Source organism: Hyperolius riggenbachi, chromosome 9, assembly GCF_040937935.1.
Source record: "Hyperolius riggenbachi isolate aHypRig1 chromosome 9, aHypRig1.pri, whole genome shotgun sequence".
Lineage (NCBI taxonomy): Eukaryota > Metazoa > Chordata > Amphibia > Anura > Hyperoliidae > Hyperolius > Hyperolius riggenbachi.
This window is the reverse complement of record NC_090654.1, coordinates 15,423,334-15,438,700: the sequence shown is the minus strand read 5'-3', so window position 1 is coordinate 15,438,700 and position 15,367 is coordinate 15,423,334. Positions and strand designations below refer to the sequence as shown.

At 41.3% G+C, this 15,367-nt stretch overlaps 2 protein-coding genes across 6 annotated transcripts in view; one reads left to right on the top strand and one right to left on the bottom strand.

The window, feature by feature from the left end:
• CENPP (centromere protein P) overlaps positions 1-15,367 on the top strand; it is a 413,763-nt gene that overhangs the window by 128,511 nt on the left and 269,885 nt on the right. For 2 of the 5 annotated variants that reach the window (XR_011023817.1, XM_068252007.1), the window contains exon 7: positions 8,117-8,222. The exons of the other annotated variants lie outside the window; for them this stretch is intronic. Coding sequence is in view for 1 of the 2 variants with exons in the window: in XM_068252007.1 (XP_068108108.1) it covers positions 8,117-8,222 (106 nt within the window). In the remaining variant the exon portion in view is untranslated. The remainder of the gene's footprint in view (positions 1-8,116; positions 8,223-15,367) is intronic. 5 annotated transcript variants of the gene reach the window in all.
• On the bottom strand, positions 1,924-12,332 carry OMD (osteomodulin). The gene is made up of 3 exons (XM_068252000.1): positions 12,102-12,332; positions 5,218-6,170; positions 1,924-2,684 (listed from the first exon to the last, which is right to left on the bottom strand). Exons 2-3 carry the CDS (start codon positions 6,149-6,151, stop codon positions 2,371-2,373), a joined length of 1,248 nt encoding a protein of 415 aa, XP_068108101.1. The 5' UTR covers positions 6,152-6,170; positions 12,102-12,332; the 3' UTR covers positions 1,924-2,370.

Below are 15,367 nucleotides of genomic sequence, written 5' to 3'. Positions count from 1 at the left end.
ATTTAAAAATTCCAATTTTTTGGAACAGTTGTCCATCTGAAGTCTGGCTGACCCTCAGTTGTGTCCCTCTCCTGACATGACTCCCTCAACCCATATTAAGTGAGACCACAACAACATCTGCTATAAAGGGGGCGTGAAGGGCTTACATTTAAAGGGGCCGCGGCCACATTTTGGCATTGGTGAATCCGAAAGAGGACTCGTCCTGCCCCTGCTGGAAGTTTGGGGTGGCGTCAATGCTACTCCCCCCTCCAAATGGTCGCAACTCAGAAGGGACATGTCATTCGGGCATCGGCTATTGCCGACGGACGAATTACTTATTTTATTTTCTCTAATTTGAGCTCCGGCAATCGCCAGTGCCCAAATTAGTCACTGAGCGTCGCTATAGGCGTTATTCTCATTATGGCCTATGGCAGCCTCCAAATCATTGGCGCAAAAAAAAAAAATCAAATGGGTCAAATACAGCACTTGCTATTTTAGATTCAATTCAAATTCACAAAGGTTTTCACAGGTGCCGTAGAAGTTTGGTAATTTGCAGGAAAAAAATTTTTCAATTCACCGAGCCCTGTTCGGTATGGTGAAGTCATCGCCATTGGAGTAGGTTTCTGCAGCAAGCTATGCAGACTGGTCATCATCAGCTGGTCCTGTGTCCTTTGACTTGTTAGAGAGGAAAAGGCTTCTTGCATCACTTCAGAAGCTCGATTCACAAAGCCGTGATAAAATGCTATCATGGCCACGATAAGCATAGTGCGCGTACAGGTTAGCACGTGTAATAGTAAAGATTGCGCGCTAAGCTTATTATCATGGCTTTGTGAATCGAGCCCATGGTGTGCTTACATGCCACTAGAGGTCTCTCTTCTGTGTATCACTATACAGATCTGCACATCTAAAGTGATGCAGAATGTCTCCTTCTACTGCTCTGCCATTCTGAAGTTCCGCCCGCAAGGGCATCTGATCAAATGGGGTGAGAAGTTAGAGTTGGGTGGAGGACTCTTCTTATTGGCTCTCTGCTTTCTGCCCTTTGCTGTCTACCAATGCTATCGCATGGTGCAAGGTCACTTGGAGATGATCCGTGTGTGTGATAAAAGAGCTACTAACCATCGTAAGACTTTGATTTTAGCCTCTCTGTTACCCTTCACATGGCATTTAATCAGCAGCACTTTACCTGCGTTTATAAGCCTACAAATAAACTCCATTAGTATTTAAAGGATACCCGAACTGAAATGTGACATAATGAGATAGACATGTTTATGTACAGTGCCTAGCACACAAATAACTATGCTGCGTTCCTTTTTTTCTTTCTCTGCCTGAAAGAGTTAAATATCAGGTATGTAAGTAGCTGACTCAGTCCTGACTCAAACAGGAAGTGACTACAGTGTGACCCTCACTGATAAGAAATGCCATCTATAAAACACTTTCCTAGCAGAAAATGGCTTCTGAGAGCAAAAAAGAGGTAAAAAAGAGGCATTTCTTATCAGTGAGGGTCACACTGTAGTCACTTCCTGTCTGAGTCAGGACTGAGTCAGCCACTTACATACCTGATATTTAACTCTTTCAGGCAGAGAAAGAAAAAAAGGAACACAGCATAGTTATTTGTGTGCTAGGCACTGTACATATACATGTCTATCTCATTATGCCACATGTCAGTTCGGGTATCCTTTAAAGCAAGCCTTTTAGCGCCTATAGGTTCTCTATCCTATTTATTTTAGCTTTAATAACATAAATAAATTGCTTACTTATCTAATTGCAAAACGTGTTAGTAATTCACTACATTAACTTTATGATCCTGGCTTAACCACACTCATGATCATATCTAACATATTTTGTACATGTTTAACAAAGTAAGCAGAAGAATTGTATTAAGTCCTATAAGATGAATGCAATGGGCTTTGAATTTTTTATTTTTATTTGGAAAACGTTCATTTTATGTCTATATACACATAGATTCATTAAATAAAACAAAAACAAATTTAAAGCGGACCTGAACCCATAACTTCCTTTCTGCTCTAAAAGATACGCAACAGCATAATAACTTTTAAACAAAAACAATTTCTTTGTTACAGCTGATACAAATCCTGCAATAAATCTGCACTGTTTCTACTTCCTGATTTATGGAAGCAGACACATTGTTAGCCTCCTGTGCTTTCAAATGGGCTTATCTGTCATCTCTGCAGTGGTAGTCATGTGAGACATGGGAGAGATCAAATCACAGTTGTGATTGGTCACAGGTGAGGGTGAATTAGATAGGATAAACTCTCTAAATACACACAGGGTGCATTTCTCTGTGTTTTCTTTCTGTCCTGTACTGGAGTTCAGGTCCACTTTAAGTTGTTGAATAATACTACTCACTAGTTAACAGAGCTGTTGGGTTACTTAATAGGCATAATCATCAAAGTCATCCTCTTCGTCGTGTTCTACCATTGGCCTATGTTCTACTCTGTGATACTGAGGAAAGTCGTCCTCGTCGTCCTCGTCTTCATCTTCCCGATACGGGTATTGAGGAATCACCGGTACATCGGGGTCCCCAGGCCGACGCTTCTGCTCTCCGTAGTAAATACTGTGTATGTGGGGGAAACACAGGAAGGCTAGTGTGCTCACAGGACCTTTCAGTTTATTGTGATCCACTCGGAGGTAGGTCAGTCGATGCATCTGATCCATTACCGGACACATTAAAGTCACATTTATAGCTGTGAGAGAGAGAGAGAGATTAGGTTTCACACTCTTATGTCATGGAACTTTAATACTGAAGATTGCTAGGAATTTACCCCAAAATATAGATGAACTGGGTACAAGAACTTGTAAAAAAAAGGCTCAACTTCTCTTAAAGGGGAACTTCAGCCTAAACAAACATACTGTTATTAAAGAGGAACTCCAGTGAAAATAATGTAGTAAAAAAAGTGCTTCCTTTTATACCATAATTATGTATAAATGATTTAGTCAGTGTTTGCTCATTGTAAAATCTTTCCTCTCCCCGATTTACATTCTGACATTTATTACATGGTGACATTTTTACTGTGGGCAGGTTATGTAGCTGCTGCTAGCTGTTTTGGCTGTTAGAGACAGCTGTTAACAGCTAATTCCTGTCTGTGAACATTGTTACATTGTGGCAGTTTGCCCAGAGTACCGCGGTCCTCAGGGCATCTTGTGGGAGGGGTTTCTGCACAAAATCAGTCATACAGCGCCCCCTGATGGTCTGTTTGTGAAAAGCATCATATTTCTCATGTAAAAGGGGGTATCAGCTACTGATTGGGATAAAGTTCAATTATAGCTTGGAGTTTCTCTTTAAGTTACATTAGTTATGTCAATTAGAATGGATAGGTAATATAATCTTTTACCCACCCTGTGTTAAAAGAACAGGCACATGTTTGTGATTCATGGGGGCTGCCATCTTTGTCATGGGGGCAGCCATCTTTTTGGTTGTAAGGAGGTGACAGGGAGCATGAGACACAGTCCCAGCTGTTCTGTGTCCTGATCACCCCTCCCAGCTGCACACGCTAGGCTTCAAATGTCAAATTCAAAAAAGTAAAAAAAAAAAAATTGCACCAAAACAGCAGAACGAGAACAACAACATCAGAAATCCCATCATGCTTTGCACAGCATAAGGGAAAACTGCCCGGGCAGTTTTCTTCTGTGCAGCTAAAAATGAGGCTTGTATAAGAGAAACAAAGTTCTGATGCTGTGAAACTGTTAAAGAAACACCGAGCCTTTTCAGTGTTGCTGAGTCGATTTTTAGTCTGGAGGTTCACTTTAAAGGAACACGATCAATAACTAAGTGTTCTAAAATGACAATGTACAAATAATACTCACTCCCAGACAGCACTCTGCCGTTTATATAGTCAGCAAACTGCCAGTCAGACAATAAGAAGTGCAAACACCTTACACATAGTCTGCGATACTTAATTAAGCAGCGGCTGAGTAGTTCACCCATAAACAGAAGAAACTGGTTCAGTCGCACATAGTCATAGACTATATGACCAGCAGAGGGCACCTCTTGCAGGAACTTCCCTCTCATCCACCCCCTTCCTAACTAAATTGCTTAAGGAGCTGCAAAAAAAAGTTAAAATCATGCAAACACTGGTGCACATCACCTGCCACTAACTTCTGACCTGAGACATGACACATGCTTTGATTCCTGTAGGAGTAAAGTGCTTTACAAATGTTGCTGTGCTCGTTTTTTCACGTCTGTGCTCTCGTCATACTCTCCCACTGACCACTGAATTAGTAGACTGAAAGAATCTAGCACAGCTAATATTGCTTCACTGATATGTCCGGGGAATACCATTTTAAAGTGGCCAGAGTTTAAAGGGAACCGGGCATTTTTAGACTCCAGGGCATCTCAATATCACATTACAAATGCATGCTAACAATGTGGCTCATTACTAAAAAAAATCCATTCTGCATCTTTTTTTTCCGTTTAAATGTTTGTTAGAGGCTAGTATTGCCGAAAGAGCTAACAGATAAGGATTGCTATAATTAGCAGTAGCAATGAGGAAATAAAAGCTTTCATCAGCAGTGAGTGGGGGGAGAGATTTTACACTGTACTTCAGTTTAAAGAAGTCACACTTGATTACCTTCACACCCTGCCGCTGGGTAAGAGCAGCGAGAATGGGAGGGGGGGGGGGGGAACATGGCAGTTCCTACTGCTATTAGAAACCAGGACAAACTGCGGCAACAAAACTGCTTGGTTCCTCACCTACTCTTATTACGTGACTCGTAGTGTGACTCACCTCAAACCCCCGCACATCCTTATTACCAGAGAAGCACTGGCTGTTGTCACACGTGGGCTCCCATACCATGGTGAGTCGCTTTAGTGAGATCAGAATACAACTATGGACCTTCCCTCTCTACAATTGACATCTGGTGGCTGGCCAAGGAACTTGTACAAAGGCCAGGCGATGATCTCCCCAGGAGAGGGAGTAGCAACAGTTAGGCAGGGGCATGGTTTGGCTTACAGCTCAACTAGTCCACCCAAAAGTCAGGACTTATCAAGACTCACTAAAACCTTGATAATGAGAAAAGCCAGTGCTGTTATATAAAGCCTAATTGCCAGATATGGGAGTAAACGATCCTGTCTATCTACATATTTGTTTGTTTTTTAAGTCCATTTTTCCCCCCACATTTCTTGCTATTTATGTTTGTAATTTACATTTTTTTTTCCTGCATAGCAAACTACTATCTGCAAATTTTGCTTATTTTTACCCAAAAACTGGAATTACTTACTTTCAAATTCGTTGTTGTTCAAATAGAGGTGTTCCAACGATCGGGGAATGTAAAAACTACGTTTCAGCTTGTTGTGCCCCAGGTTCAGCTCCATAAGTTTCGGAAGGTTAAACAAGTTCACAGCCACTTCCTCAATCTTGTTGTTTGAGAGTCGAATGGCGATGAGATTTTGAAGCTTGGTAAAGTAGTCATCGGGAATTTTGGAGATGGAGTTATTCTCTAGGGACAGATACATCAAAGATGGTGGGAGGTTTGCAGGCATGGACGTCAGTTTGTTATTGCAGATATTGAGCTGCATTAATTTTGTCAGCTTACTGAGAGGTCTCCCCTTGATACTGTCCAGCCGATTATTGCAGAGGTCAAGCATGGTGACGTTCACCAAGCCCTCGAGGTCCTGTTCTTTTATCTTATTGATCTTGTTGGCACCAAGAAAAATTCTTTCGATGGACGGGGAGAAGGGCGAGGGTATCTCTTCTAAGTCGTTGTCGTTGAGGTAGATCTGATGCAGATGAGGAGATTTCGCAAACACGCCATTATCGATCTTTTGTGATTTCAGTTTGTTGTGACTCAGGTTGATTTCCCGTAGGCCGGTGGCATCGGCAAAGGACTTCATGGTCACGGCCTCTATTTCATTGTGCTGCAGGTAGACCTGTTGGATGCGGGATGGAATTTGTGGAATAGCCTTGAGCTTCCTGTTGTCACAGTACATGGTGATTATGGAGTTCGGAGGGCAGAAGCATTCTCTCGCGCAGTCTGTTGAGTAAGGAGCATGTGGAACATGGTAATCTGGGGTGTGGTGGAAATGAACACTTGGCTGGTACTCGGATTCTGGTTCCGGGCCATAGTCTGTGTCGTAGTCATACTCTCGGTACTGGCACAGAACTTGTGTCGTGAGCACCAAAGTCAAAACTGTAAACTGGACGAGGGCATCCATGTCATCAATTCTTTATATTCTGCAATAGAAAACAATTACATTTCTCAGCATTTGATTTTTTTTTTATTAAAGAACAAGTGACACCCATACTAACCTAGAAATAAAAAACACATATATAAGTAGATAAATACTACTTCTACTTACATAACAGATGAATTGTGCTATCCGCGTAATGATTCCTGTGAATTTTATAAAGGAAAAGCAGAAAATCCTATTCTAGGCAGTGGCCATCTTGCCAAGCTAATGCTGACATCATATCCTCCATGACTCTTGTTTTCCCCCCTCCCTTCTCTTGCTCATTGTGTATTCATTAGCTGCCCTCCTCCCAGAGTCTTCAGACACTCCCACTGAGGTGTATACAAACAACTGCACTGTCTATTTTTTTTATTTACACATCCAATCACTGAGTCACCTCAGCCTTGTTTGTAAACACAAGTAATCAGAGGGTGTTTCTGATAAGCAGCTAGGCAGAGAAATAAATGGAAGAGGAGGTATATACTATATATAAAAAACTCCCAGCATTCAACTCTTTGGCACTGTTTGGCACTAGGGCCAGTGCTCCTAAAGTATGTGATAACTACAAACCATAACAGCAGAAAAAGTTTTGCAAGTTTTGAATGCAGGATTAGCATCTTTATCACTTATACACTCAAATCAGTTGCTGTTGAAATTAGATTTTTATGGTGACGATACCGCTCAAACCATTATCTGTCTAACAACGAAATGGACAATGCAAGGCCAGATAGTGTCCATATTTGTTGTATGGTACTGCTGCAAAATTACAGAGCTATGGGCTATGGTATTCTGGGCACTTGTACATTATTTTGTCCTGCAAAGCTTTATATAACAATTATGAATTAAATGGAACTCGAGGTTAGAGACACATGGAGGCCGCCATATTTATTTCCTATTAAATTCCAGTTGCCTGGCTGTCCTGGTGGTCTTTCTGGTCAGTAGTGTCTGCATCACACACCGAAAGCAAGCCTGCAGCTAATACAGTCAGATTTTTGTCTTACCAATCGAAACAATCGCACAGCTGTTGGGCAGTGGATGCTGGTGCAGGATCCCAGTAGATAACCAAAAGAGGGGTCCGCACACAGTCTTAATCAGTACATGTTTTTGTCTGCCAATGTCTTGACAAAGGGGACCCTGGTGGCCCCGAAACGATCATCGGCTGCGACGGTCAGATGTCATAAAGTGTATGCTGAAACAATAAAGGCTTTACGTTGTTCCTGATTAGGACTGTGTACTGACCCCTCTTTTGATTATCTAGAGTTTTGTCATAAACAACTAATCGACATGCTTGTTCAGGGTCTATGGCTAAACATATTGGAGGCAGTAGATCAGCAGGACAGCCAGGCAATGTGCATTGTTTAAAAATAAATGTCAGCCTCCATATGTCTCTCACCTCGGGTTTACTTTAAATCACTACTAAACCTTGGCACAAAAATAACTGGAATTGGACCAATCAAGTCATCTACTGCATTTGCATTGGAAGAGGTAGATGAGATCCTTTAAAGTTTCCTTTATTCAAGCTGGGTCAGGCTACATCAGAATGTGGTGGGGGTGATTAAAGGGCAGCCTGGCAGCTGTTTCGCAAGAACTCTTGCTTCGTCAGAGGCTTGTGCATAGCCTCTGATGAAGAAAGTGTTCTTGCGAAACAGCTGTCAGCCTGCCCTTTTTTCATTCCCACCACAGACCACTGTATCCTTACCCAGCTTTATTAAAGGAAGCTTTGAAGGGTAGTGCCTCGTCTACCTCTTCCATTGCAGATGATTGAGGTCTATTTGAGAGCACATGGTTCCATCCTTGGTAAGCCGATCCACCACCTGAAGCATCTAGTGCCACACACCAGAGCTTTTATCACCTTGAATTATCTACCGCATTTGACTGATCCAATTCCATTAAGCATAACATGTTCATCAACTCAAATTATTAGCATCTCATTGACTGTCTTTGTTCAAGACCAACTCCAGAGGGAGAGAGAGAGAGAGAGAGAAGACCAACTCCAGAGAGAGAGGGAGAGAAGACCAACTCCAGAGAGAGAGGGAGAGAAGACCAACTCCAGAGAGTGAGACATTTGTGACATGTTTATGTCCAAGTCGGCTTCACTGTCATTCGATTACACATGACTTAAAGTGGAGCTAAGCTCAGAACTTCCTATCTGCTCTGAAAATGTAGCCACAGCATGAAAAACCTTTGGGGGTAAAAACATCTTCATTACAGTATCTGGAAACCCTAATAATAATTGATTCATTTCACTAAAAGCACTGAAAGGGTTAAGCCTGTGTTTACACAGGACAGAGAGCTAGCATGGCACAGCTTACACACAGCTCAGACTCACTGAAAAGACACTCTGATCTAGCTAAACAAGCACTGAGCACAGTCCAGTTAATTTATTCAGCTACCATGTGAAATAAAGACTTTTCATTGTGCGATGTGCTCGAGTTCAGGTCTGGTTTAGTGATGGGGATGATGACAAGGATCACTCGAGAATTAGCTGGGAATTGCTGTCTGAAGGGTAGTCCTGATGTTAGTCCACCAAGCCACTAGTGTGTCCCTATACACACTACAACATCTTATTTCCCAGAGTAACCAGGAATCTGTTTTGTGTATCTTTAGGTGTCAACGGTTATTTGCCTTGGCTTGGGGGAGCTTCGAAGATCTATTTGCTGATTGTGAAAAGTTTCTGAGTTTGTCTTTGCTGATAAAGAGCGCCAAAAAAAAAAAAAAAAGCATGGATGCTGCCAGCATCATCTTGGAACAGCTAATTGGAATAGATCTGCGAAAGTTCTCCTTTATCCAAGTAGTATAGCCAACTGGGACACTCTGAGTATAAATGTTCCCGGCCAGTTACTTACTAAGAAATGAGTCCTCCAGGGAAGCATGACCAGCCAGCAAAGTAGAAACTTCTGGAATGATAGCAGAGGGAGGTCCTGGGTGTTTTTTTTAATAACTGGTTCTTTTTTAAAGCGGAATATAACCCTGCATTTCAACTTTGCTCTAAAACATTATTTACAGCATATTATATGCAAAAAGCATTTTTTTACTAGACCAGCATTGGAAGGGTTAAACACAGAGGTTTAAAGTTCCATGGAGAGATATGCAGAAGTTCAGATTGTTACATTCTATTTAGTTAGATGTATCTATTGAGAAATGTTACACACTCTGGCTGTCCTCCAAGCTCCTTCTCAGTCAGAGAGATGAGTCACATGCCACACTTAGATACATTTATGTAAACAAAATGTATCTATTTCAGCTTCGGATGCATCTGCAGAAATCTCCAGGAACTTTAAAGCACTGTGTAACCCTTCCAATGCTGGTCTAGTAAAAAAATAAATAAATGCTGGTTGCATATAATATACTGTAAATAATGTTTGAGGGCTTGTTTCCACTGTTGCGACGCGATTTCGGCCGCATTCCGACGCTTGTAAAAACGCATGCGGATGCGTTTCCACATGCGTTTTTACCCGCGATTTCGCATGCGATTTCGCATGGCAGGGTGCCATGCGAAATTAACCATGACACTGCCAGGGCTAAATAAAATTGAAAAAGGTGCGAAATCGCACGCGAAATCGCGGGTAAAAACGCATGTAACAAACGCATGCGTTTTTACTATTAAATACATTAGCGGCGATTCGCACGGATTCCCGACGCAGGCGAAATCATTGGCTCTTTTGTGCGTTTTTTTCACGCTGAAAAAAACGCACCTCAACAACGCTACAGTGGAAACAGGCCCATCCACTTGTATTACATGTGCGGATCTGCATGCGTTGGACGCATGCAGATTCGCGATAGTGGAAACGAGCCCTGAGAGCAAAGTTGAAATGCAGGGTTATATTCCGCTTTAATTATATATTGAGGCGGCAGGAACATTCCTAGGTTTAGAACAAGGATGGCATACACAAAGCAGTAACCGAGAATAGTACTCTCACTGGTTGTACCTTCATATTATTGTGTCTATTTACTGTCTTATCCATATGTAGATTGTACATTATTATTGTTATTTAGTATTTTTATGATGCTGACATCTTCCGCAGCGCTGTACAGAGTATATTGTCTTGTCATTAATTCACTCAGAGGGGCTCACAATCTAATCCCTGCCATAGTCATATGTTTATGTGTGCACCATGTAGTGTATGTATCATAGTTTAGGGCCAATTTAAGCGGAAGGCAATTAACGTATCTAAATGTTTTTGGGATGTGGGAGGAAACTGGAGTGCCCAGAGGAAACCCATACAACATTGTGTTACACAGCTGTCTGTGTTACCCTTGTTAGACCATGAACTGCATGCATAGTTTTATTTTAGATCTTTGTTATTCAGCACACTAGAAGATCTTGGGGCTCTAGAAACCAATAACAAATTTAAAAAAAAATCTTGTTTTGTAATTTGTAGATTTAGGTTATGACGATTTGCCACAATGAGGTTTGCTATTAATAGATACAATAATAATGATTCTGTGAGCCACAATCTTTAGATAACAAAGCTCTTCTGTTTGTTTTGTTTTTTTGGTGAATGACTTGTCATGTCACAGTGATCGTTCTTGCCATTAAAGGTTTTGGTAGCTGAGTTGTTGCAGCTGTAGTTTAACTGTTGGTGGGGCTGAGTTGAAGTTTTGACTTACAATTCTAATGTCTACTTAATGTGACTCCTGATAAGACTTTGGATTTTCTTCATCATCCAAACATTCCAAACTCTGAGAAACCTAATAAGTTCTATTGCTTTTGGGTTTGGTTTTTTTCAGACTTATTGTCTTACCCTATGAAGTTTCTTTCTTGATAGCAGTACTACTTGATTCGGTTCAAGCATATCTGGAGGTAATGGGTTGTAACACCCCCTCCAGTATCTCGGACTTGTCAAGAGAATGTAATATTTACTATTCGGAAATAATATTCCGTACTTCCTGTTTGGATTTTACACGAAGTCCTTAAAACCACGTGATTATTAAACAGAAGGCGTTCTGGATGAAGCCCTTCAGGATCAAACTTCTCTTAGACCAACCACAGAATTTAAGATGTGCCCTGTCTGCCTTAGTATAAACTCTACATGACTTGGATCTTTAAAACACATATCAGGTCTAGGAAACTTTAACTATCAATAGCATAACCATTTAACAATGATCTCTACAGCAGTGGAACAGTTCTCTTAAACAAGTTCCGTAATTACACACAAGAGGACTTCCTCCCTAGTTCAAGGATGTCTTAAAAGCTGGTCCAATTGACCAGTTGAAATACTTAGCTTAGTAGTTAGTGAATATGTAAATCTACAGCTTTGATCTATAACATTAAAAAGTACTATCTTAAAACAATCAGTAATACAAATTGGTACAGTATTAGCAGAAGAGTATTGTACCGTGTTAGCCATCAGAAAAAGCAAGACATTTTTATTTAGGAAGATTGGCTAACTTAAAAGAATAAAAGTATGAGTAAGCTTTTGGCTGTGCAGCAGCCTTCCGCAGACTTAAATCCTAAAGTCTGAAGAAGGCTGCACAGCTGAAAGCTTACTCTTATTCTTTCAAGTTAGCCAATAAATGGTATCATCTTGATTCAAAACTTCTTACAAATTGATATAGAAAACCTTTTTTTAATGCCTTCGTACCTAATGTGTTAATGTCCACCTGTTTTCCACTTAATAATCTTTTAACAACTGCTTCCCGAAATTGTTTTAATGAGCAGCTGGATTATTCCTGCATCACTTATCAAGATCAAACCACTTTACAGCAGGATATTGCAGCGTGTACTTTGCCTTGGCCTGAGCACCGAAACGTACAAAACTTGAGTTTGTTTCAGTCCTTCAAAAGCTCACAGCTGGAGCAGCTGGCCTGAAAACAAAATCCGTACAGAATGCCAAATTACTGGCTTACAAAAAAAAAAATCCAACTACATGAACTGAACAAACTTCCCCCCCTGAATTTAAAGTGCGAGTCTTAATTTGCAGGAATTCCATACCTGAGTAAATAGTCCTCCTCGATGTCTCTGAGACACAAGATACCTATGATAGAGAGACTGTGTGGACCAGAGGATGCTGCAAGAGGTTCAGCTCCAGATTTGGAGATTGCCTTCAGTGACTACGAAGAGGAGCAGCCCGAAAAATCAGTCCTAACACAGCCCAGCCCTGGCTTCAAGGGCTAAAATTATGTGTGTCCTCTCATTGTGCAAACTCTCCCCGAGCAGAAAAAAAAATATATGCTTTGTGATTTTGGCTGAGTTCATTCGGTTTAATCTGTGTCCCTTCTTATTTTCGAGTTTGAGGTGTGGCAGAGCATTCCCAGAGGGGGGAAAAACTTTATAGAGCAATATGGACATAAAATGCACTGAACTCCATTGCTTTATATTCCAGAACATTTTTCAAACTCAACTCTGAATTCTTTGGCAATTTAGGAGGTTTATAAAAAAAAAAAAAAAAGTTAAATACCATTGCTTGATTAGATATGCAGTGTTTCAGCTAAAGCCATTGCCTTCGTATTTTTTTCTCTTTTTTCTTAGAAAGTATTTCAGCATTAGATTAACAGAGAAAAGTAAAATCAAGTTTTTGTAATTTAAAAAGGCCCAGAGTTTTCCTGCAACAAAGTTGCCAAATCGCCCAGAGTTTTCCTGCAACAAAGTTGCCAAATCGCCCAGAGTTTTCCTGCAACAAAGTTGCCAAATCGCCCAGAGTTTTCCTGCAACAAAGTTGCCAAATTGCATGATTTGAATATCATGCACATTTTTTTCAACATTCCATAAAATAGAGGTATTAGCTATAAAATCCGATCAAAATATTTGATTACTTCTAATATTTTACTTAATTATTGTCTATGCCTTTTTTTCATTCATTATTCAGTTTTCAGAATGTTATGAAAAATAACGTTTGAAATGTTTCTAAGTCAAAAACAAAGTGATTGGATTATTAACATATGCCTCTGCATTAATTTACTGCTAATATTTTTTATTAGAATTCTTACCTGGGTATTCTAGAGTCTGCCAGGTTATACAGTATATGACTGAGACAAAGTAAGTGAATTCTTATTTATTCTCAGAGTTAGGAATTTGTATGTTGTCAATCCTATTCCATGGTCAGTGAGCAGTGATTAATATACAGAAAGCGTAAAAGCAATATTATTTGAGTGTTCGGTCGAGCGTTCTGATTGGTGGCCGCAGCATGCTTGTCTAGACGTGTTACAATAACGTAAAGCCTGTGTGTTAATCAGGCAAAACAGAGGAATGCACTTTGTTGAAATATGGTATTTTTCTTTCTAGGGTTAAGTCTAGCTTTGAGGTATATTTGAGTGGTTTTGTGCGAAACAAGCCAATCACTTTTGGACTATACAATAGCGAGATAAGGTGTTAAAAAATAAAAACTTAAAACTCAAGTTTGCAAACACAGGATAAAGTAGTTATATTAGTATAAAGAAAATATTTTTTTTTTTTACTTGCGTTTGTTTTATATGTCTTCTTTTTAATATAATGTTGTGACTGTTGTGTTTAACCTGAGAGGGATATGGAGGCTGCCATATTTTTTCCTTCTAAACAATACCAGTTGCCTGGCGGTCCTGCTGATCTTTCATGCATCGGTAGTGTCTGACACTCCTGAAACAAGCATGCAACAAATACGGTCAAACTTGTACTCCGCATGCTTGTTCAGGGCGTATGGCTACAAGTATTCAAGGCAAAGGATCAGCAGGACAGCCAGGCAATGTGCATTGTTTCAAAGGAAATAAATATGGCAGCATCCATATCCCTCTTAGGTCAGTTGTCTTTTAATATAGGCTTTCCAAACTAAAGACAGTGCAGTAGAATCATCTCATTATATTAATCTCTGATATAGTAAACCACTGGCTATAGTAAACTCAGTCCCCAGATCCTGGCCATGAATATACAATGTATAATAAGTCCTGATATAGGTATGGATACTAGTACAGAATGCAGCAGTCAGACTCCTAGTCAATGCCCCCCACAGCTCACACATCTCCCCAGTACTGCAATGCCCCCCGCAGCTCAAACTTCTCCCCAGTACTGCAAACTCTTCACTGGTTGCCAGTAAAATGAAGAATCAATTTTAAGATCTGCCTGCTGACATTCAAGGCTCTACACCACATGGGACCCAAATACATAGCGGATCTATTGGAACATTGTGCCCCTCTACGCACCCCCCACTCTGCCAGATGAATCTGGTTATTCCCAGGATCCACTTGAAGGGACTCCGAGCACCAATCATGGGTATGCTTTTAACCTTCTTGGCGGTAACTTGTTCGGGTCGATCGCCGCCGATGCGCCGCTACCCGCCGTTATATAGCCCCCCCCCCCCCCCCCGCATACCCCTTGCGCAGCCTGGCCAATCGCCGCCAGGCTGCGCTATGGGGTGGATCGGGACTCCTTGTGACGTCACTGTGTAGATGACGTCACTCCGTTCGTCGCCCTGAAGGAAATCCCATTTAGAAAGGGATTTCAGGATGGGCTTGATCGCCGGCGGCGATCGGAGGGGTGGGAGGGAGGCCGCAGGGAGGGGGGAATCATGTAGCTAGTGCTAGGCTAGCTACATGATAAAAAAAAATTAGGCTTAAAAAACCTCCCGCGGCCGCAGCACAATTAACCGCCAGGAGGGTTAAGCATACACACCTAACTATTGAGTGTGTCAGCACACTTACCAGCCACTTGTTTTATCCAAACTCCCCCTGGTGTTGCCGCTATAAAATGCATGGGGCCAAACGACTTCATACAAAGTCGTGCTATGACCCCTCTGAAGGAGCCTCTTGCAGTGGCCATGCGTGTCACTTCCTCTTCCTGTTTTATTCACTTGTTTAATGGCCATGCGTGTCACTTCCTCTTCCTGCTTCATTCAGTGATGCACTTCTCTAACAGAGAGGGTTACTCCTCTGGACAGGGGTTACCCGGAAGTTATAACATAGGCAAGATGGCAGCCGCGATATTTAAATTGAAATTGAACGAAAACTATTTGATGTAGAACGGCCTTTTCGTATACAGCCCTTACTCTATGTAACTCACTTCTAGTGATGCTCAAATCCGACAAAGATAGATAGTTGCTATCCGGATTTCACCCAGTAAACCTGTGTGGGGTGGGCGGGGCTCAAGCTTACCTGTCTGATGTCTTCTTCGGTCCGTCCCTCGGCACCTCCCACGATGCGGTCCACGCACATCACGTGACTACAAACACTTCCTCCTTTAACCCGGAAGGAGGAAGTGTTTGTAGTCATGTGACCACCGTGTGGAGCGCA